Genomic DNA, 21,127 nt, shown 5'->3' on the forward strand with positions numbered 1-21,127 from the left:
ATCATCACTGAACAAAGTCTGGGATACAGCAAGAGAAGGTTTTGATCTCAGTTTGCTCCCCAAGAAACAGGACCACCAGCACAATATGGTGAAGTTTCACTGCTGTAACTGAGAGAAAATAAAATTTAAAAAGGAAAGAAATACAAGAGCTCTCTCTGTTTACCCTGACAGGTCTGCTCAGAGGGCAGCGGGAAGATGCAACAGTGTGGAGCGGCAGGGAGCTGTGACCTCCTCCCACACCTCACCTGATGCAGCGCAGTTAATCCATCTTCATTGCACAGGTCTGGGCTGATGTTGCTCTTCAGCAAGTAACACACTGTACGGGAAGGAGAGGAGAGGAAAGGAGAGTCAGATCAGTAATCCTAACACATCTCTTGCTCTCAGCTAGCCCTGGCCAGTTCAAGACAAAGGCAACCCACACCATCAGGGTGTTCCAGTGTGGGCAGAGCTGCACGAGACCTCGTAGCCAAGAGCTCAGCGCTGGTGTGAACCCGCAGCCACCACAGTGCAGCAAGAAAAAAGCCTTCTTAGTTTTATCCAGCAGAGAGCACCAGCATACAATTTTCCTTCACCTTCCTTCCAAAGGAGGCTGCTATTGCAGCTATCATTTTCATAAGTTGAGCTGGAACAGTCTACAAATTTTATCTTGTGCTTTGCAACACCTGAGTGCAGCCCCTGCACACTGCAGCCCCGGAGAGCTCAGAGGCAATCGGTGATTTTGGGGTCCTGAGCTACAACCGTAAGAGAGATCTCACTGTGGGAGGGATGAGGTCTTGCCTCAAGAAGTCATCAATCTGGGACAAGAAGCCCAGTAGGTTCAGGGGCCTGCTATACCTAAAATACACTGGGGTTGCTTTGGACACCTCACATGCGTTGTTGGGTATTTGACGAAAGCTTCCCAGAGGCTTCATTTTTTAATTGCTGCTCTGGGGGGAAAGGATAAGATTTATTTCATTAAAATGCACATTTTGGAAGCACAGGAGAAGTTATTAGCCCCTAGGTGAAAAACAAAGTTTTCTCCGAGGTACAGATCTTGCACAAAGTAACAGCAATAAGGTTGGCAGAGGACATAAATTCATATAAACACCAGGAACTCTTCAGATTCAACACTGCTGACAGATCTTGATGATCTGTACACATCTTTTGTTGTTTGCTTCCTCATTCCCTGCTTTTTCTCTCGAGATTCCACTGCCTAATGCTTTTCCCCACTTCAAATGTCACTGACAGCACAGGCAGAAGCCAGAGGTTCAGAATCATCGCCCTGGGGCCAGGGTAGCAACAGATATTCAAGTCCCATCTTATTTGATGGCATGGATGCGACCGTCAAGTGAAAACAGAGCTGCAAAACAAGGAACACTAACAAAGCTAAAAGGGCAATAACTATCTTCAGAGCTGGCAATCAAAACGACTGCAAGACTGGTCACTCCCAAAGCATCCTGTAGCCTCTGCTTCTGCTGCTCATGACTGATCACTGTCCCACTCTTAGAGGGAGCTCTTTCCCCAACACATCAACAGGGAAACCTACCCGGCTGGCCCTGGGGACGGAACACTTCTGGCATCCAAAGTAGAACACAGAAAGCATGTCTACAATGACATCAAAGTTGATTTATTAAGCATTGTTTAAAAGATCTGGGAAATGAACAGGCAAGAAAGGCAAATCAAAACCAAAGTGAAATTTTGTTTGGAAACCAGTGGTCTGACGTTAGCAAAAAGGAAGGCAAAACCAGACAGAAGTGAAATAAAGCACTTTACATCACGATTGTTTCACTCAACCAGAAATGAATGTTAGCATTTACGTTTGCTGGAAATAATTTCAAGGCTTTGACACCTGTTCAATGAAACAGATACAAAAAAGCAGAATACAACAAAGAACAAAACTCGTTCCGCACTGCGGCGAGTCCAAAGAGCCGGAGTTTTTTCCAGCTCAGAGGCCAGTGCAGGAAGCCCACGCCTACACCCAGCTCACACCCCCTGACACTTGCATGCTTGACAGTAATAAAAGCGCTGAACCCCAGCCAGTATATCCAATTTAATGACTGTGCTTCTACTGTTTCTGGCCAGCCTCAAGCTCCTGCTCTCCTAATCCAAGCTGAGTGATAGGAGAGTCATTCACTAGTGGATCTGGTTGTCTCTTAGTTACTTTGGATGCTTTGCCATTAGGGTTTTAATTCAATCTCAGTCATTTAAGAGCCATTGTGTACTAATGACATGCAGCTCCGTAATCATGTTTTGCCTGATTATGGAGATTTGGACAAGTAGATGCCGGCAGATTAACCTTACAAGTGCTGTCCCTCCATGGGAAGAAGCAGCAGCATAAACCCCAGCTTGTTACAGAGTGTGGGGGTTTGCGCTGAAGCCTCTGCAACCATGGCTTGACAGAGCTTGTAAGAGTCCTTGAAGGGTTAAGATTCAAACAAGGAATTATCTTACCCTAAAGCAGCTCTGAGTTCTCCACTAACCCCTGCAGCAGCCCTCATGTTCTCGGTGCACTTCCCCTTAGCTCCCATCTGCTCTTGGGACCAGCTCACCACAGCCCTCAAAACATTTCTCAGCATCTCCCAATGCACTGAAGACTGACAACCACAGGGCACCAGAAAAAGAGCACAGAGAAGTGAGCTAATGAAGCTAGGTATGGATGTGGTACCAATGAGCCCAGGCAAACATGGCTGGAAGAAGAGATCAAACTCCTTTTCCAACCAGTCCTAAGCTGCAGTTTGCATCTTGGGGTTTGGCAGGGGGAGCGCAGGGCTGGGCAGCAGTGAGTCCTGGCTCTTTTCTCTCAAGTCAGAGGGATGTTGCCTTCAGTATTCCTCATGCTACAGACAAGAAATCCCAACAGCTAGGCAGAAGTCTCCAGAAACTGCCATTTCCTATTACATATGCCCCCTTTCACAAGCGAGGGGATTTACCCAGCGTCCCACTGAGCTCGTAGCAGAACACAGCCCCGATTCCTCCCCACCACCCCCAGCAGCAGGGCACAGGGTGGCAAAGAGCAGCTTCATCACCCCTCGCTCCCTGCGGCCGTGCCTGCAGAGGGACACGGGGAAAGGACGTGGACACCTTCCCCAAGCCCACTGCCCAGGAACAGCCCCTCCCTCCCACATGGCTGGGAAAAACAAGTCCTCCTTTCTCATAAACTTCAGGAGGAATGTGCATTTGTGGGTTTTCCAGTGCCTTAAGGATAGGAAAGGGAGGGCACAACCGCGATGCTCTGCAGTGCTGGAAGCCAGACCCTCAGCTCCAGGGCTGTGGCCCTGCCACTGACTTGCTCTGCTGCTTAACACACAACGTAAGGGGCAGGGACCTGAGCAAGCAAAGCGCTTCTCTTCCAGCCTGCCAGTGCCACATGCCTCGCTGCAAAGCCCAACACCTTCTCCTCCCACCTCCAGGCACAAATGATGCTACACAGGTAGGAAGCGTAGGCTTCCGCTCACGAAGATGCAGATGAATCACTCGATGCCAGCTGACCGCCTCCTGTCAGCTCAAGCCTCAGCACCCCACTTGTGAAAGGAAGATGCCCCACACACCTGGAACCATAGGTAAAGTGTGGAACCGGGTCCTCTGCGAGCCCCAGGCACTCCAAGCCCAACAAATGGGCTTTTATAAATCACACCGGCAGGTTCAGCAAGCAGCAGCCTCCACATTAACATAACTTTAATTTGCAATTAATTTCTTAAAGAGAGCTCAGTGCCTCAAATACTGAGCTCTTTGAAATCTGTCCTTCTTTGCATGTAGGTGGGGGACAGGTGGGGAGAAGGGGCTGGATGCGTGGATATGCTTTATTACTTGTCAAGCACAAGTTGTGGGAAGCAGTTTCAAACGCATAGCAAATGAAGGAATGGGAGTGATTACAATAAGAGCTGGGTGAACAAATTGTTGTGAATAATTCATTGCAAATTGTATTAACTGAACAATCACTCAAATGTATTTTCCATTATTCTGCTTGCTCTGCTTATAATTGAACCTCTCACATGCCAAGATGACGTACATTAATCTTCAATTTATATTTCATCACTCACATCTGTGCTGTATTAAATGGAAAAAGCTCCCACAACAGCTGTGAAAATACATCCTAGGTTTTAAGTCACCCTCCATCACATCACTAAGGGCAGCCTTAGACAGATTGTCCTCCCTGAACACAACAAACGCACTTCTCAGGAGCTCCCTCTCCTCCCAGGCTTATTCAACCCTCACTTACTCTCCCCCAAACCTATAAATCAGGGGGAAGAAAAAAAAAGCAAAAGCCCTAAGGAAAATTCAATGCAGGGTGATCAGCTCTCATCTGAAGAGATATTCCAGCACTATCATTTTTCATCAATGTTACTTCCCACTGAGTTTACACTAGAAACAGCTTTTCCAGAAAAGTTCCTAAAGCAGACAAAGACTTTTCCATAAAGAAAATTATGCCTTCCTCAGTGCAGTTCCCCCTAAGTCGATTAGCTACACCATAAAATTCTGGATATTATTACACGCCCATCTATACCCAGTGTTTGCATACCTCAAGTATTAATATCTCACCACAGAAGAAGCTAAGTGAAACTGATATGGATACCAAGGAGGGGAAAAAAACCCCAAACAAACGTTTCTGATTGGAGGTACTGATTCCTCCCCAAAAATACATAGTGGCAAACTGTCCATACTGGTAAGCAGGCTCACCTATGTGCTCCAAGTTTACACACACAGTGCCATTAGTTTTTAAAAATGCAGGTTTCTCTTGATCCTTTGCATTCAATGATTATTTTTTTTTAAATATTTAAACTCTTCTAGTTCACTTTCTGGATCTCAGGCCACCTTTAAAAGCTAGTATTTCCCTGAGGTCTCTGCAGCAGTAGAAAAAATTCTTGTATGCTTGTACCTAATTACACTAAATAAAATGAAAAGAAGTTTCACTTGGATGAAGATGCATGCTTTTACACACTGCTAGAAGTCACTTCCACCCAAATGTAGCTTTAGTCAAAAACCCAGCATAGCAGAAACTCTTCCCAGCATTACTTACAGTGAGATACTGGTGGTGTCTGTGCCACACAGGTATGTTGGCAAAGGTCTAGATAGAGACAGATCCCCTACCAGGCACAGTCCTATGGATGGGCTCAGCCACTTCAAAGCTGCATTTTGACTGCTATGGTTTTGCAGGGATATTTATTACACAGGAGAAACGTTGCCAGGAAAAGAGCATTGAAGCTATGAGTGCTCTGCCAGCAAAGCATCCAGCTTCCTAACACAGTATACTATGATATTCAGATTTAAAAGCGTACCTAAAACCTGAGCAATAACAGGATGAACTTACTCAGCCTTATCCTCCGCTCCCTGCAACGTACAACTGATATCTCGTCCTGCTCCACTGATAAACTCTGCAGGTCCCTAATGCTTTTTGAAGGACAAAAAAGCCCACAGAAAACAAACCCCCATACTCAGATAGCTACAAACATTCAGTACACCTAAAAATAAATATGGCCCAGTTTTCCTGCTGAGCTAGCAGCTGAGACATCCCATCATGATTGATCACCAAGCTTTCTTGGGAAGGTTCAAAGCCTGTTAAGACACTTCCTACCTAGTTTATAGCTGGGCACACACATCCCTTCTAATATACCCACAAAATCTGGGAAGTCTGGAAAGAAGCCAGCAGTGTCCCATCTGCTTCGTGCCATATTCACACGGGCAGGGATATTTCACGCAGCTACACTCAGCCCAGGTGCTGCTTCCTTCAAGGAAAATCTCCTTCTGAATTTGATGCTTCTTGCTTAAGAGGGCATACCCTTCCTTAGCCCCAAGGAGCCTGCTTCGCACGGCAGGCTCTTCCCGCAGAGCTCAGTGCCCAGCTCATACACAAGTTTTATTCTGACAGCAAGTGAAAGTTGTCAGCCATTTATTTCATGCACAGGGTCCATTCTTTCTCCCATTCTTTGTGCCTTTCAATCAATATTTGCTTTATGCTTTAACTCCTACCCATCATTGTAGTACCAGAGCACTAAGAAGAACGCTCCAAGGGCACAGCTGCCTACAGCTGTGTCTTGGAAGAATGGGCCACAGCCAGGCGCCCAAACCCTACTGCATCCCACATTTTTCTTGTTCTGTGTCTACAGGACTTCAAGCTTTGATAATCCACTTAGTGCTAGTGATGCTAAAGCATCTTTCTTTAATGGCTGCCATCCACATGGAATTACTCAAGTAACCATGTGCAAGTTACCCATCTGCAACCAGCAATGCTCAAAGGATGCAGCAGAAACAAAGCCAAATTCATTTCAACAGGGAAAATAAAAATTAGAGGATGTCACCATCTAACAAGCCTTTCTAAGGACACAGTGTCATGTTCAAAAGCATCCTCATCCTCTTCGCCTACTCAGACTAACAGTGAAATTGGTCCACACAGGATATACCAAATACATAAAGGAAAACTAAAGTCAGAGACTAATTCCTTGGTTTCCCATTCCTCATCTGCTATTGGAAGAATAAATAAATCATTTTGGTATGGTTTTTAAACAGATGACAGGCTTTAAAAGGGACGAGTGTTTTATATAACCTTCAGGCTCAGCTGCCTTCAGCAGGATTTCTGTGGGCAGGGAGCCAGGAAAGCAGATTCCCCAATACCATTGGGACACCTGGGCTGCCAAAGAGCCTCTTCTCTCTTCAAGAGGCATTCTGGAGTAGGTATTTGAATGGTGCTGATTTAGAGAGTACTAAAAAAAGTATTAAGTCAGACTTATGGAGGTATGAATCAGGGAGACCAAGGCCAAGTTGCCCAAGGATGACTCAACAGTTGCAGCAACGAGCAGAGCAATGCCGGCTCTTAGGGTGCAATGGTGCTCAGCACAAGGCGCTGACAATGCGCAGAGGGAATCATCCTGCTGTGGTCGGAGCCGCACGAGCCAGTGGCCTGAGCAGGGAACACCAACAGAAAGTGAGGGATGAGGGACAGCCACATCCCCCAGCAGTGGCTCGATAAGAACTTGCACCCCCTGTTTCTTGAGTTTGCACCTGAAATGTTGGGTTTGGCGGGTGCAAGCAGGCAACACATTTCACTTCTCTTCGTGTTTCAGGCAGTTAGACGCAGGGCACCTGCAGAGTCAGGAAGTGCTCGACCAGGACCTGCTGTTCTCCTACTGCTCTGGCTACTTCCAGCTTTCTTCCTAAAAAAAGCTTTTCTTGGAAGTCATGACAACAGACGCAAATCCATTCAGACAACACAACATCAAAGCCTTTTATCTGAGTAGCACAGAGGGTCCCACTTAATATACCTGCTCAGAAACTACTTTTGATGTATTGGACCAAAACCTACCTACAGAGACATGCAGCAGTCATCACCTGTGATGTCTATACTAAGCTTATTAGAAAACAAATCTTGCAGGGTACCAAAAAGGAAATGCAGCAAAAAAAAATAATTGGCTTTAATGGAGATGACAGCTTAAGAAGCGTTTAGATAAAAGCGAGCAATGTTGTCAGGAAGTAAACTTTTGCAGCTGTCCCAGTACATGAAGAGCTCCCCCAGTTACATTATCATAGTAACGTAACAGGTGATCCGAGGAGCAGAACTGCAATACCCCCCAAGCTCCATGCAGAGCCAGCCTGCCAGTATTTGCAAGAGGATACTCTAATATGCTCTGTGTAGCAGGAAATAGTTCATATTGCCATTTGAAAGTGTTATTAGGTTCCAGAGTCAACAGCCTCTGCCCCAGCTCATATTTCAGGCATCCTATGGCCTCAGCTAAGCAGCTGTATGTTGACGTGAACCACACGAATGTTTTTAAGGGTCTCTATTATAAACCAGAAAACTTTCTATTTAAAGTAACGGAAAAGAGGTTTTGGTGGAGGAGTGGGGAAATACACATACCTGCTTTTCAAGCTGCCCTGAATTAATACCAAGCAATTCCCCACAGTGACAGCCTGCTGATGGCAGCCCAGGCACTCGCCGGCAGACCGGGCTCTCCCCTTCCCTGCTCCTCAGCCAGCCCTGCTTTAGAGACCCCTCTTCTCTCTTGTGCATCGGACCCGGCCCTTAGAGAAGGTCCAGCTGCTCTGGCTGTTTCGGTACTTTCTCCACCCTCAGCAGCACGCACTCTGCCCTCAATCAGCACATTTGTGGGTTTTTTTTCCTCCTCCAACTTTGTCTCCCTTTAGGATGAATACATTGGGGATGAAGTGCTTTAAGAAACACAGGACCAAATCACATCCGTAGGTCTGCTCCCACGGGTGACTGTGTTCATGAAACGGGGTGCCACATAGCCAGGACCTAAGCGCCTGCGAAAGGCAGAAGCACGGTATGGGACACGCTCCCAGTGCAGCCCTCTGAAAACCAGCGCCGCATGACAGGGCAGCAGCAGGAGCTGGTGGCAGCCCCCACACTGCACCCAGGCCAGATGTGTCTCACACCATTACACCCCACGGGAGAGCACCGGGCACGCCAGGACTTAGAGCGTAATCTGCTAAAACATCACCCCCTGCTCAACACCACCGCTTCTTACTGGAAATGCTGCATTGCTGTGCAGCACTCCAAGGGAAATGTCTATAAAAGCAGAAGAGTCCTCCCCTTTCTTTTTTTCGGTCACATAATGAGAGATGGTGGTTTCCTTTCAAAAACCAAACACTACAGAATGAAAACTTCCATGCAAATTTAGCAGCAACCTGAACTTTACCAGAGAAGCACCAGCCGTTCCTTAGCAGCCCTTCTGTTGTTGCAACCTGTAATTATTCAGCTGCAAATTTTATACAATTCAGAGATTTGAATTTCAACGAGGCCTTTCACTCAGAGATCTCCGAGAGCGAGCTCCAGGCTGTCTCCTGGGATTTTACAATCAGTATTCTCCTACTTTCACAGATGTGACATCTCAGCCTGAGTTAGACCAAGACTCCAGAGGCTCAAGTTTCTTTGCCAAGGTCACAGTGACAGTCCATGGCACAGCTGCGACAGTGCCCTCGAGTCCCACATCCCAGCTCCACCCTTTAAGCACAAGAACATTCTCCTCTCCCCTGTCCTCCCGGTCGTCCAGCTGAGAGGATCTGGGCAAAGCAGCTGAAGTCTCAGCACTAACAGCTTTGACAGCCACCAGACCCCAAGGTGAACCTTGTACTTGACCGAGGTCTGGTAATTGTGTCTATCAGTATTTTAAAAAGAGAAACCAAAGCCATGGCTCGGCAGTGACTCGCAGCCAGTATTGCTCCCTCGGGCAGGAACCCACCGCTGGGCTCGGACCTGCTTGCTGGCCACATCGAGGGCCTGGGCTGGGCGAGGAGAGCGAGTCACAAGAGGTGGGGGAGCAAAGCCACCCCAAGGGCTCGCAGCACGGCAGCACGCTGCGTTTGATTTTAAATCAGGAATGATGCTGTCACCAAGGTGGAGGATGAAGCACGTTTGGTCACCAAGCCTACATTTGACAGCCACCCCGATCTTCACCAGCAACCCAGCCAGGACAAACTCTTTTTTATCTCCCCCTCTCACAAGCCCAAGTCCCAGAAGTCTGCCCATTTTGGGGACTGATCAAATCCCACTATTCTACCAGAGTTTCAAACTACTTTCCACTCATTTCAGCGCCCACCACAAAGTCAAATCACATTGCCTAAACCTTCCCTTTTGTATTAATGAAAAAGCACATTCAACCCACTCTCCAGGTCTAACACCTCTGAACCCAAAGCAACCCCCTGTGCCAGCACCACCCCCGTGCAGCAGCTGCCTCGCAGCTCCGGCAGCGGCCCGATGCTGGCATGGGGCGCAGGGGCAGCGGGCAGCTGTCACCGGTCACCGAGCAACTGCACAGAGCCCCACAGATAGTGGCACACTGCCCTGGGGGGACCTGGCCAGGAGGCATGGGTGGTCTGTGCATTACCACGTACCGAGCAGGGGCATCTCCAAGAAACATGTACACACCCCAACTCAGCATGCTGCAAATTTATTTTCGGCATAACCAAAAGGATTACAGAGCCACACAGGCTCCTCTCCTAGCCCTTGGCAACAAACAAACCCTTGTCGAAGAAGTCAAGAGAGTTTATCCGTAAACATCATCATCTAAGCTGTTCAGCATGGAAACCAGCTCATACATTCAGGAGTTGAACCAGAAGTTAGCACCTCAGCTTGGCAGAACTGCAGGTTTTTCACAGCGACAGTAACACTTACAATAAATGAGACAGGCCTGACAGAAGGTATATAAAGAACTGCGTGATGGCTGCTGTGCACAGGGGACGCTGGTCCCTCCAGCCAGGGGCTGAAGCTGGAGACCATCCACCTTGTGGGCCCTGGGCTTGATCCAGCTGAGGATGGTCTGTTCAATAGAGGTCACAGTATAAATTCACTGCAGGTTGCTAGTCGTGCAATCCAAATTTAAGAGCCATTATCTTGAGCATCCACGATAAAAAAAAAAATAAATATAGTGGACAAAAAGTTAATTTCCTTAACCTTGCCTAATTTCATTGAAGAAGGTTTGAAATCCCCTTCTACAACTCCTCAGAGACTGCATAAGAGACCTTTAAATTAGGTCAAAACAAGTGGGCATGCAGTGATATAGCCTGGCTTGGTTTATAACCTGACTGTCAAGTGCTTTGCATTCAGCCTACCATGTTTTAACAGTAACTTCACTTGCTCCATCACACAAAATCAAAAACTCTGAAACTTCTGTCTCACGTTCTGTGCGATTTCTGCTTTCTTCCACCCCAGGCAGCAGCTGAGCGTTGCCAGGCTGGATGATGCAGTACAGCTTCACGGGTGCTGAGGGGTTAGCCCATGTGTGGGAAGCAGCTTGAAAGCTTGACAGGTCATTTAGACTTTTCAGAAAGAAAAAGGAAAAAAAAAAAAAAAAAAAAGTCCAACTTGTTGCCTTCACCCATCCCTGCCATATCCAGAGGCACCAAAGCGCCAGCCTCATGCAAACTCCAAACCAGACAGCTCTCCTCGGCTGAGCTTCCTGCACTTTGATGCTGTAAAGAAAGAAACTGCATGGGGGTCAGGAGCACTTTCCTTTGTAGTGAGCAGCTCCTTCGCTTTCAAAGCCATCTCGGCCAGCCTGAAACTTTCACCTGCAGAGTACGGCTTGGATTCGGCAGTACCCTTCAGATCAGAGCTGGGCAGAGAGAGAAAGCCAGCTCCCTCTCACTGACCGCGGCGGAGCTGTGTGTATCGTGGCAGAGGAACAAGGAGCGGAGGTCTGGGGTCCGAGCCTGCGGGCACAGCTTCCACCTGGGACCTGAGCTCAGGACTCCCAGCTGCTCTAACAGGCTTTGGGGTCAGTCTAGGAGTCTTTTACTTAAAGGAAAGAGAAAAAGGGCTGAAATTCTCCTCCAGAAAGTGCTTTGCCGTAGTGCTTCAGACCATGTCACTGATGTTTCATCCTGTTTGAGATGAGTGCTTTAGTCTCAGCGCATACAGAGACTTTTTTTTATTTCTTTGCTTTACATTTACACGCTGAGCTTAGTAGTAGTACTAGCAAAACACATAGTTTAAACCAGCAAATTAAAAAAATACATAACTCCTACAGCTCTTGTGCAGGTTTAAGGCATCCCATTTATCAGAGCAGTATCCCTGAACAGTGAAGACATAACTCCTCGATGCTGGGAGCAAGGAGTTGCAGGCAACAGCAGGAAGCAGAGAGCGAGCAAATCACCCCACTTCTCTCCCTTAGTCGCTTTGAGAGGTTCTGTCCTGGGATGCAAGACCCTGTCCAACTCCCCACATTCAGCATTGCAAGTCAAGTGCCTCCCATACCCTCATCAGTCAGTCAGCTCAGAGAAGTTATGGTTTTCCTTTCTGCAACAGCGGAGAACAGTTTCAGTTTGCCAAAGTATATTGCATTTCCCAAGGAAAAAGGCAGTTCTTAAAATAATTAAGTCATTAAAATTCCCCATTAAGTTTTGCCACTAGCAATGGCAGGACCATTCTCCTCTCCACAGTGGTGAAAACTGCTTACTTCCATATTAAACCCAGTTTTGTTAATGAACCGTTTTATTCCATCCTGTTTGCTTCTAAGAGAGCTCCCTCAGCAGCAGATCCCTCACATCAGGGAGTTTTTCATTACATATGTAACACTACAAGAGCCCAAGCATCATGGGCCACCTTTTAGCTGTCACAATGCAAGGAAGGTGACAGCCATCTTCTGGGTTTGAGTGGCAGATTGCCCTGTACTCACTGCATCCTCCACCTACCTCTGAGCAAACCAGGAGAGAGCCTCCTTACGCTCTCCTGCCACGCTGCTGGCCATGGCTGCTTCTGCGTGACTGAGGAGAACAGACCGCATGATGGAAGTTGCTAAACACCCCCACACTTTGAATATCAAGACAAAAGGAAAGCCAGGCTGTAGCTTTGTGTCATCTCCCAGCCATTCCACGGTCTAATATTTTGATTTAAGAATTTATACTAGCAACAAAATGCTTTCGTAGCTAAGCACACCTTAGTAAGTTCATTAAAGCAATTAATGCTTAAGTGGCTGCTTACACTGCCCTGCTGACAGCACTAATTGCAAGTTGCAGAGGTGGATCCCAGTGACAGCGCAGGGAAGCCACAGTCGGCTTGAGGCTCACGCACGGTACTGGGACATGCAGTCCCATGCAACTGCTTGGGCTGGATCCAGCACTCCCCTGCTTTTTCCTGCTGCTAAACCCAAAATTCACTGTCTCTAGCACTGAGCATAGTGGTAGCTTCTGGTGAAAGAACATGTATTTCTCTGCTGACCAACATCCAGCAGAAGATGCCCAGTAGCATCTTACTCAGCACTTTTTGAAAGCAAGTCCTTCAAGAACAGGAGTAGGGCTGGCTAGCCAGGGTGACAGGGCCCTTACAGACCACTGTGAGGACAGGAATCAAAGCGTTCTCGTTCCTGGAGACATCGTGGACCATTTTATCCCTTGTGAAAGGAAATGGGAGGGTTGCACTCCCGCTTAGTAAACCAGGGGTATAACCTTCCTCACACAAGCAGTCCTGTCCTTCAAACATGGGCAGTGTGACTTGTGCCAAGAGTACTCGTACCTGTCTGGGGAGATGCAGGAGATCTGAGCCTCATTACTAGATCTGTGATCAGTTATAAGATCCCTCCTCGACTGTTTTTGGTCCTACCTTTGAAAGAACACAGTCTTAAAAAAATGTATTTCTTTCTACGCAGCTGTTTGTAGCAAATGTTTGTGAGATGTTTCCCACATTTCATAGACGGAAGCAAATCCCACTCCAAGCCTCTATTGCCACCCCAGTTAGAGCCACAACAGAGAAATCCTGTTTCTTTCTGTACATCTCATCATAAAGAACAATTCCTGGGGAAAGGAGCCCACCAACCAGGAGCATCCAACGAGGTCTGGATCTCACGTGAGCAGCTGCAACCAGCAGAGTTGTATAATGGAAACCTGACCTACAAACCTTGAACCAAATTCTATCCATTCCCCTTTGGAAAGTGAGCGTGTGGAGGCAGCACGCTGCTTCTGCCCTGGCTGGTGCCAGCTCTTAGGGCTGTAACCTCTGGCTTGACCATTACGTTTCCTCCACCTGGCACACGTGGGGAGAAGGGGATCACCAGCAAAAAGCACATTAAAATGGGCCCTGCTTGCATAACGAGGGGACAGAGCATATTTTGCTGAGCAAGATCTCCATGCACCACCACGGGCTTGGGGCTGAAGGGCACAGAAGAGCAGGCTTGGGCGCTGCCTCTCCCACCTCACAGGGCACCAGGAGCTGGGAAGCCAGGGACAGCTTCCCAGCAAACGTGCATCCATCCCTCACAGATCAAATGGCCACATACAGCCGCTCTGGGGCCAGAACGTCTGCGGGGGCTAGAAGAAGCAAGATGACAATCAGCCTCGGCATGAGGCACAGATAGTTTTCGGGACAGACTGTATTAACCTCGTCACTGCTGGAAGCCTTGCTCCCCAGGGGGGCTGCTCCTCTAGCCAGATGCAATAAACCAAATTGGTTTATGCCTGTAATGCACAACAGCATCAAAGAGGTTACAAAGGAGAACATCTGCACCAGGGACTTCTAGTGAATAAAACACCCATAAAAGTGGAGATGAACACCCAGCACACACAGGCGAGGTTCAGGCAAGGCTATCCTCACTGCAGGCAGAGAGGAACAAATCACGGCAGCTGTGATCTGCAGAGTCACCATGGGAAGGAGACAAGATGTAAAGCAAAGCTGTCTCCTTCACCAGCCTACCAGCACCAGCCACAAGAGCCCCAGTCAGGTGGGAATTCAGGTAGACCTGAGCCCCAGAGCAGCTGGGCTAGATATGCAAACCCTCCCAGACGTTTTTATTCTGCAGTAAAATTTCAGGACCATTAGAAAGAGGTTCTTCAAGGAACTGTGGGAAGAGCAGGAGCTCTTATAAGGAGGTCTTTACATTGTCAGCAGTTTTGAGATGCTTTGCAACTGTCTGGTCCCTCCTTCCTTCATCCAGAGTATTTAAATCAAGGAGCTTCTTCAGAGAGCAGACTAGATTTGAATGACAAGGTTTCCCCAGCTTCCTGGCTGGCAATCCCTTCCTTTCCGATATTCTCACTAGAAATAAGGAGAAATTTGCTGTTGGTGAATGGCATCCCCCAGGACTAAACCAGCAGCAAGGGCCAGGGGCCAGGCCACGTGGACCCACTGACGGGTCCTATTTGGCCACATTTCTGGATCAGCTCCCATGCGTCCATATCACACAGGGTGCCGTATCTCCCCTCACAGATAATGCTTCCCTTTCACAAGAAAAATAGCTTGATAAAAGCTGCTGACCCCCGTTCGACTTACCACAAGAGAAAAACGAAACCAGTCTGGAGTCAGGAAGGGACTACGTGAGCATCTTTGAAAGATGCCCCTTCGCCTCCACCCGCCCTGCCAGGCAGTTAATTCGAGTGCGTCGGAGACAACAGGAGCACAGCGAGATATATTTTAGCCATCACACACAACTGCAGCGGAGATAACTCACTGAAAACCTGATTTACTTAACAACCGCACCAGCCGCTTTGCAAAGCCTGGGTGATTTCCGAGGAAGCCGGTGCCTCGCTGCCGCTCTGAGTCACGGGAAGCGCCGCAGCCAAGCCCTGCAGTGAGGCAGGAACGCTGAAATTTCCCCAAACTGTTCTTATCTTGTCTCACAGTAACTCAAGGCTCATTTTCAAAACCGGGGCTTATTCAGAGCAAACAAACAAGCCACCGCATTCACGAGACCCTGCTGCGTCCAGGAAAGCGCTGTAAATCACGTGTGTAGACAGGGTTTACATGCAGAAACAAGGAACGCGCATCTGCAACGATTTTATGGCACACCAGCACAGATAATGGTTTTATGCTCCTCAGAACAGGTGATTTAAATTCCAGGGTAGCACAGATTTTAATCCTGAGCTAATTTTTTCTCTCCTCTATGCTCTAGTATACATCCCCATTATCAAGAGAGTAGGACTTGTAAAAATCAGATTTCATGAAGATAGAGTACGAGAAAATGATGTTTTCTACAGGAAATCAGTACAACAGAGGCTCAGTAAAACATGATCGATAATTAGTGTTTTCTTTTTGACAGCTAGTAGCAATTATCTTCTCCTTACATCTAGTGTATTTGCCAATTTAAAACTAATCTGTCCAAAACTGAAACAAAACATCTGGCAAAAAACCTCCCAGTGAATATTGGCTAAGATTTACAAAGCTATACAGCAGAGTGTCACCTGCTACAGCATCAGACAACTCAACAGTAATTAGGGTAGAGCTGAGATGGCCTGGTGGAAAGAGCTATCAGGTAAATGGAAAATGGATGGGAATAACTAAATCAGTTTAGATTTCCCCTAAAGAGGTAGATCAATAGAAAACGAAACCCGATTAGGAGGGAGAGAGGCACTGATCCAGATTCATTGAACAAAGCAGAACAGCTATAAAGTGACATTTATGGTTGTTTTCCTTACCAGGGTCACACAAAGCAGCCAGCATGTACCAGCAGATCTGGCCCAGATTTATGGGCTAAGGGTAGACCCTTTTAAATAAGGACAGCTTCCCTCACCACAGCTTACTTCTCCAGTTAGGCAGCTGTCAAAAAAATATATAGGCCATAAAAAAAAGTCCCCCAAATTCAATTAAATGAAGTAAGCGAGGCTCGTTGCCTGTTGGCAGCGCCATTCTCCCTGCACCAGGCAGCTCGTTCTGATCACAGGCAGGTCAAAGCCGCATTGCCACACCAAGGCTCTCAGCTCAGCCCATTTCAGCCGGTGGGAAGAGCCACGCAGGAAGGATTTGGTTCAAGCATGGGCTGCGCCCATCCACAGGCCCCCAAGCATCCCACTCCGAGGATGCACACCAGTGCAGTTACACGGTCCCTGGCACAAGCCACCAGCCTTCGGACTAAGGCAGGGCATGTTGGTGCTGCCCTGGGGATGCTCGCAGTGCCGGATGCGGGAACACGATGCATGCACGCACCAGAGGCACCGTGCCTGCCTTCCCAAGGGAAGCCCAATACAGATCCCAAAACCCAGTACCTGCACCAGCCAGGGCACCCGGGAGGCATCACCTCCTCCAGCAAATCCTCTCCCCCATGAGATTAGCCCACTGTTATGCACAGCTGCCACCGCTGTTTACAAGGGGCTAATTGTAGTTAAATGCAACCACCCAGTAACTTGCTGGGTGCCTGGGCTCCAGCTCCACCAGTCACTTGTAACCACTCCCAGCACAGCTACCAAGCCTCTCCCTAACACCAGGGCCTGGCGGTGGCAGCATCTTCACGACGAGATGCACCTGGGCTGCCAGGGTTAAAAGCTCCCCCAGGGTGCCTCGCGCAGCCGCTCTCCCCAGTCCCTCGGGAATGACTCGCTCCCCAGGGCCATGGCTGTGCAGAAAGCTCCCACCACCAGCTGTCTCGGAGGAGGCTGCCCTGGCCCCCATGCTCCAGCCAGTCCCGCTGCTTTCTGGAGCTGCATGCATCCCAGGGGATGAACAAGCACAGGTACGCGTTTTCCTTCCAAAGCAAATACCCCATCAGCCTGTGATGCTTGTGCCCAGGTTGAATGCCTAAGCCTACAAATCAGCATTTTACAATCACCCTGTACACTACAAATTTAATCAAATCTAATGAGGTTTTTGTTACTGCGGGAGGATGTCCCAGAGCCAGGGGCAGGCTGCTCCTGCACTGATTGCATCCTGCTCTGGCAAGGAGACCTCCAGCCTTCCCTTCGCTTACCCAAGCATTTTCACCAGCAAACTGTCCCCCATCACAGCTCTGCCACCTTGCTTGCCTTTGCTAACAGCCCGTAGCACTGTAACCATGAGGCACACTGCTCCCGTGCAGAAGCCAGACCCTCCTGTAGGAGGGGGAGCGGCGGAAGCACAGGAGACCCCCAGCTCCCGTGCAGGGGAGGCACGCCTCGTCCTCCTGCTTCGCAGCCATCACCAGTCTGCTGTGGGAAGGTGGCGTCCCACACAGCAGGCTTCTACTGCAGCTGTGGAGAATTCAGACCTCCCAACAAGAACAAAGGGATGTCTACAACAAAACAGCCAGTGCCCAGCATCCTCTTATTTTAGTGAGAGAGAACAAACATAGCCAAGTCTTTGCACGAGTCTCACCAAACCTCCACGTTCATGCACAGGTCAGATACTATCTGACACCTCCCAAGGAGCCGACATGGAGTTGGACGTTATTAGGATCTAACACAGAAACTGTCTTAGGACAGAGCAAACCGCAAGACCAACTTCACCTACTGCAACGTGAATAAATATCACTCTCCTGCCCCCCAGTCCCAAGACCCCCGTGGTCTGTGGGTGACAAAAATGCTGTTTTCATCTCCCAGTTACACAGCAGCTAATGGTGGTGCCTTAACCCCTCACATCAGCCCACTGGGTCTTGAAGCCCTCCCCACATCCATGCTGCGGCACCCCAGGACCTCCACACATGATGCTCCCTGGAGGAGCTCTTTCCAGAGGGCGCAGTGGGGATGGGACAGCTGGCGAACACGGTGCCACAGCGATAAGCAGCACGTTACATGGAGAAGTTTTAAATAGATAGTGGGTAGGTAAACAGGATCCCCATTTCTTTCCTGTTCCATGGCTGGAAAACCCACAGGCCCTTCCTGTGGGAAGGGAGGGAGGAGGGTGGGGAGCCCACAGCGCTGGGGTCGGTTTCCAGAGCTGGGTAATGGCTGGCCCAGGGAACTGCTCCTCCCCACAGCAAAGAGGAGAGAGGTTTCCACTGCTGCTGGGAACTCCTGGTACTGACCGGAGCAATCCCCAGAGGGACAAAATGCCATGTTAGTATATTTTAATACCATGGGGCAGGAGTGCCTTAACCGGGTGGTCTTCACATCACCATCCAACAGGAAGGAGCTGGGTGTTTTTCAGATGGACTCTATTCTTAAGGAGCACGAATGCATTGGGTGACCAAACCAAACCGACTTTGGTAGAAGTTCAAATGTCCAAATATCTCTAGAGATCCATTCCAAAATGTTCAGGGATTCACAAGAAGGCCCCAGCCAGTGGTAGCTGAGCGGGCTCTTATCAGAGCTTGGTCCAGGAAGCCTGAGTGAGCCACGTGTTTCTGGGAGCTCTCAGACCCAAGAGAATGTACAAGGGTCATGCAAAGCCAGATGGTCAGACCTCTTGTCACCCTTGCACTGCTCTGGGCATGGCTCCTTCCACCTCCAGCTGCATTTCAAGCTGTCAGTCCCACTTCACAGGAGGAAATCAGTCAACAAATATTGCCCTTCAGCTAGAAGACAAGCCTTCGAATGTAAGCGAATTAAGTAACATTTCCCGTTCTCTTGTTCCCCGTAGGGTAACTGGACAGATGAATGCTGCATACATTCCCGTTACTAAATGCATGGGAAATCTGAGCGCACTGAGTAATACAATGCAATGATGACTCAAATCTTGAATCCATGCTACAGATTTGGTGTTGACCAGTACTGAGATGACAGTTTTCCTTGCTTTGAAGAGTAATGGAAAACTGCTACAGACGAGAATAATTTGGATCAGGGGGCAGAGCAGCAGCTTCTTCATAGCTGTTTCACAACTACATGATTAAAGTTACGGAAGAATAACTTTACTGTGAAAGCACACAGGGAATTCCACTTAGATGCCCTTTAAGATGAAATTTTAAACTCACTGGCCCTTCTAATAAAAGGAAATGGACCTCCAGCATCTCTCCATGACCCACTGTCACCTACCAACCCAGATATGCTGTGGTTTTGGCACAGCATCCAGCAGCAGGTTGGAAGTTGACTGGTTACAGCCTGGACTGGCGCTTCGTATCACATTCAGGACTTGCATCATTGTTTTGACAGCATCAGCTTTAAGAGGAAAAAAACCCCCATAATCAGCTGCCTGACAGCCAGGAGGATGTCACTGCAGATCCATGGGGACTGTCCTCCTTCGCTGGAGATCAGGCTCTTCCTAATACCTGCTATTTCAGGCTACCAAACCAAAATTTTAATTAAAAAAAGAGTCCCATTTGAGTTCCCTTGGAGCCCTGCTCTAGCCTTGCTAATTAAAGACAAACTGACAGGATCTGAAGTGAAAAAAGAAACCAGGTCTGAAAAGTTCGAGAGTCACAGGAAGAGTCAGGAGCTACTAAGTAGGTTGAAACTCGCTTTCCATGAGAGCACTGCATGTTGTCCAGCCCCAGGTTTCCGAGCTAGGTCCTCATCTCTGCAGAGGTGACAGACTCCCCGGGAGGGTTAATCACAGCACCCCGGCTTTGAATCTCACCTGTCTCCTCCAACACCACGTGAGAATTGAACCCAACGTTGGTAGACAGATGCAGAAAGGGCTCTTCTGCCCATGTCCTTAATGTGTGTGAAATGACTGTCCTTTACCTTTACTGCAGGGTCATTGCTCCTTTCCAGCTCTAAGAGGCTGAGAGCTGGTACGGATTTCCAGGGGACTTCCTTGTCCCAAGCCACTGGGTGGCTGATAGATGTCCTGCAGCAATGAAACCCCAGTGCAGCAGAGCTGCCCCACTCCTATGCAAGGACCTCATGGGTTTCATTCAGTAATAATCTGCTGGTAACATTGAAACAGATGGTTTTGACAGACAGAATCCTTTAGACTAGATAATTTGAAAGACTTTGAATACACCAAGCCATCGTGTCTCACTGCGCTCAAGCCTTATCATTTCAACTGGAACCATGCAAATACCAGCACTTGATCTCTAACTTTTGCTGCTCTGAATCAGATCAGAGTGGAAATACTTAGAAGATGCCAGAATCTCCCCCACCCACTCAAAATGTGGATGTTTCCAGACAGATGTAGGTGTAACACAGAACAAAATACAAGCCGTGTGCAGATAATGCTGCTGTGCTGTGGAAACCATCAGCTGCCAACCAGGTTAAAACAGGGCTGGTACAACCAGTAAGAACAGTGTAGGAGTGACTTTCAGGTTAATTCCTGCTCTGGTCTCCCCTTTTTAGAGGTGAACAAAATAGCAGTAGCCCTTAGGAGAAAAAGAAAATAAAAGTCGTTTTTTTTGTTTGGTGGATGTTTTTTTTTTTTTACCTAATAGGATTTCCCTTGTCAGCCCAGGTAAAGGCACACAAAGGTAGATGAGACACTGGAAGTTTCCCATTGCAATTCAGAGCTTGGGTGCTCCTACACTCAAGGCAGGGACCTCTCCTCTGTGCCACTTTGAAAGCAAAGCCAGGCAGAGCAGATGAGACCACCGGGAAAAAGGGAGTCAAGATCTAACTTGAAATCCTTGGCCAAATTGACAGATGCTGCAAGCTGCTACAGAGAAACACAACAGAGCACCAAAAGGCAGTTTCCTACATGAGTAACATTTACAGCCAGCCTGCCTCACACTGTCTGGGGAATCCAGAGGCCAAGTTCAGCAATAAGCAGTTGCAAATTGCAGGGACCTCCGTGGAAACTGCATCCGCTCGCTAGTAGCTGCACATGAACTCTTGTTCCCTGAATTCAAAGTGCGCAGGGTGCTTGATTGCATCTTGGCTCTTGATTACAAAGGCATCAGCAGACAGAATTAAACAGTTTGCTTCCTGGCCTATTTAGCATCCTTTGGGTGATGGTTTAGAGCATGGCAAGGCTTCGGAGACGTTTTTAACAGTTGTGCCAGAATCTGATTTATTTTTTTTTTAATATTTATTTTATTTTGTCAAGACATTTGCGGTGGGTGATAAGGTTTCCCAAACATCTGGCCAGGCTCCAGAGGAAAAAACAAGCAGTGAAAGCGTATGTAAAAGCAGCTCTGCACTAGGTTATAAT

At 48.2% G+C, this 21,127-nt stretch overlaps 1 protein-coding gene across 2 annotated transcripts in view; it reads right to left on the bottom strand.

The window, feature by feature from the left end:
- Positions 1-21,127, bottom strand: part of PPP1R16B (protein phosphatase 1 regulatory subunit 16B) — a 60,707-nt gene that overhangs the window by 12,250 nt on the left and 27,330 nt on the right. For both annotated transcript variants that reach the window (XM_055814365.1, XM_005235884.3), the window contains exon 3: positions 246-316. In XM_055814365.1, coding sequence (XP_055670340.1) covers positions 246-316 — 71 coding nt within the window. The remainder of the gene's footprint in view (positions 1-245; positions 317-21,127) is intronic.

This window comes from Falco peregrinus, chromosome 9, assembly GCF_023634155.1.
Source record: "Falco peregrinus isolate bFalPer1 chromosome 9, bFalPer1.pri, whole genome shotgun sequence".
Lineage (NCBI taxonomy): Eukaryota > Metazoa > Chordata > Aves > Falconiformes > Falconidae > Falco > Falco peregrinus.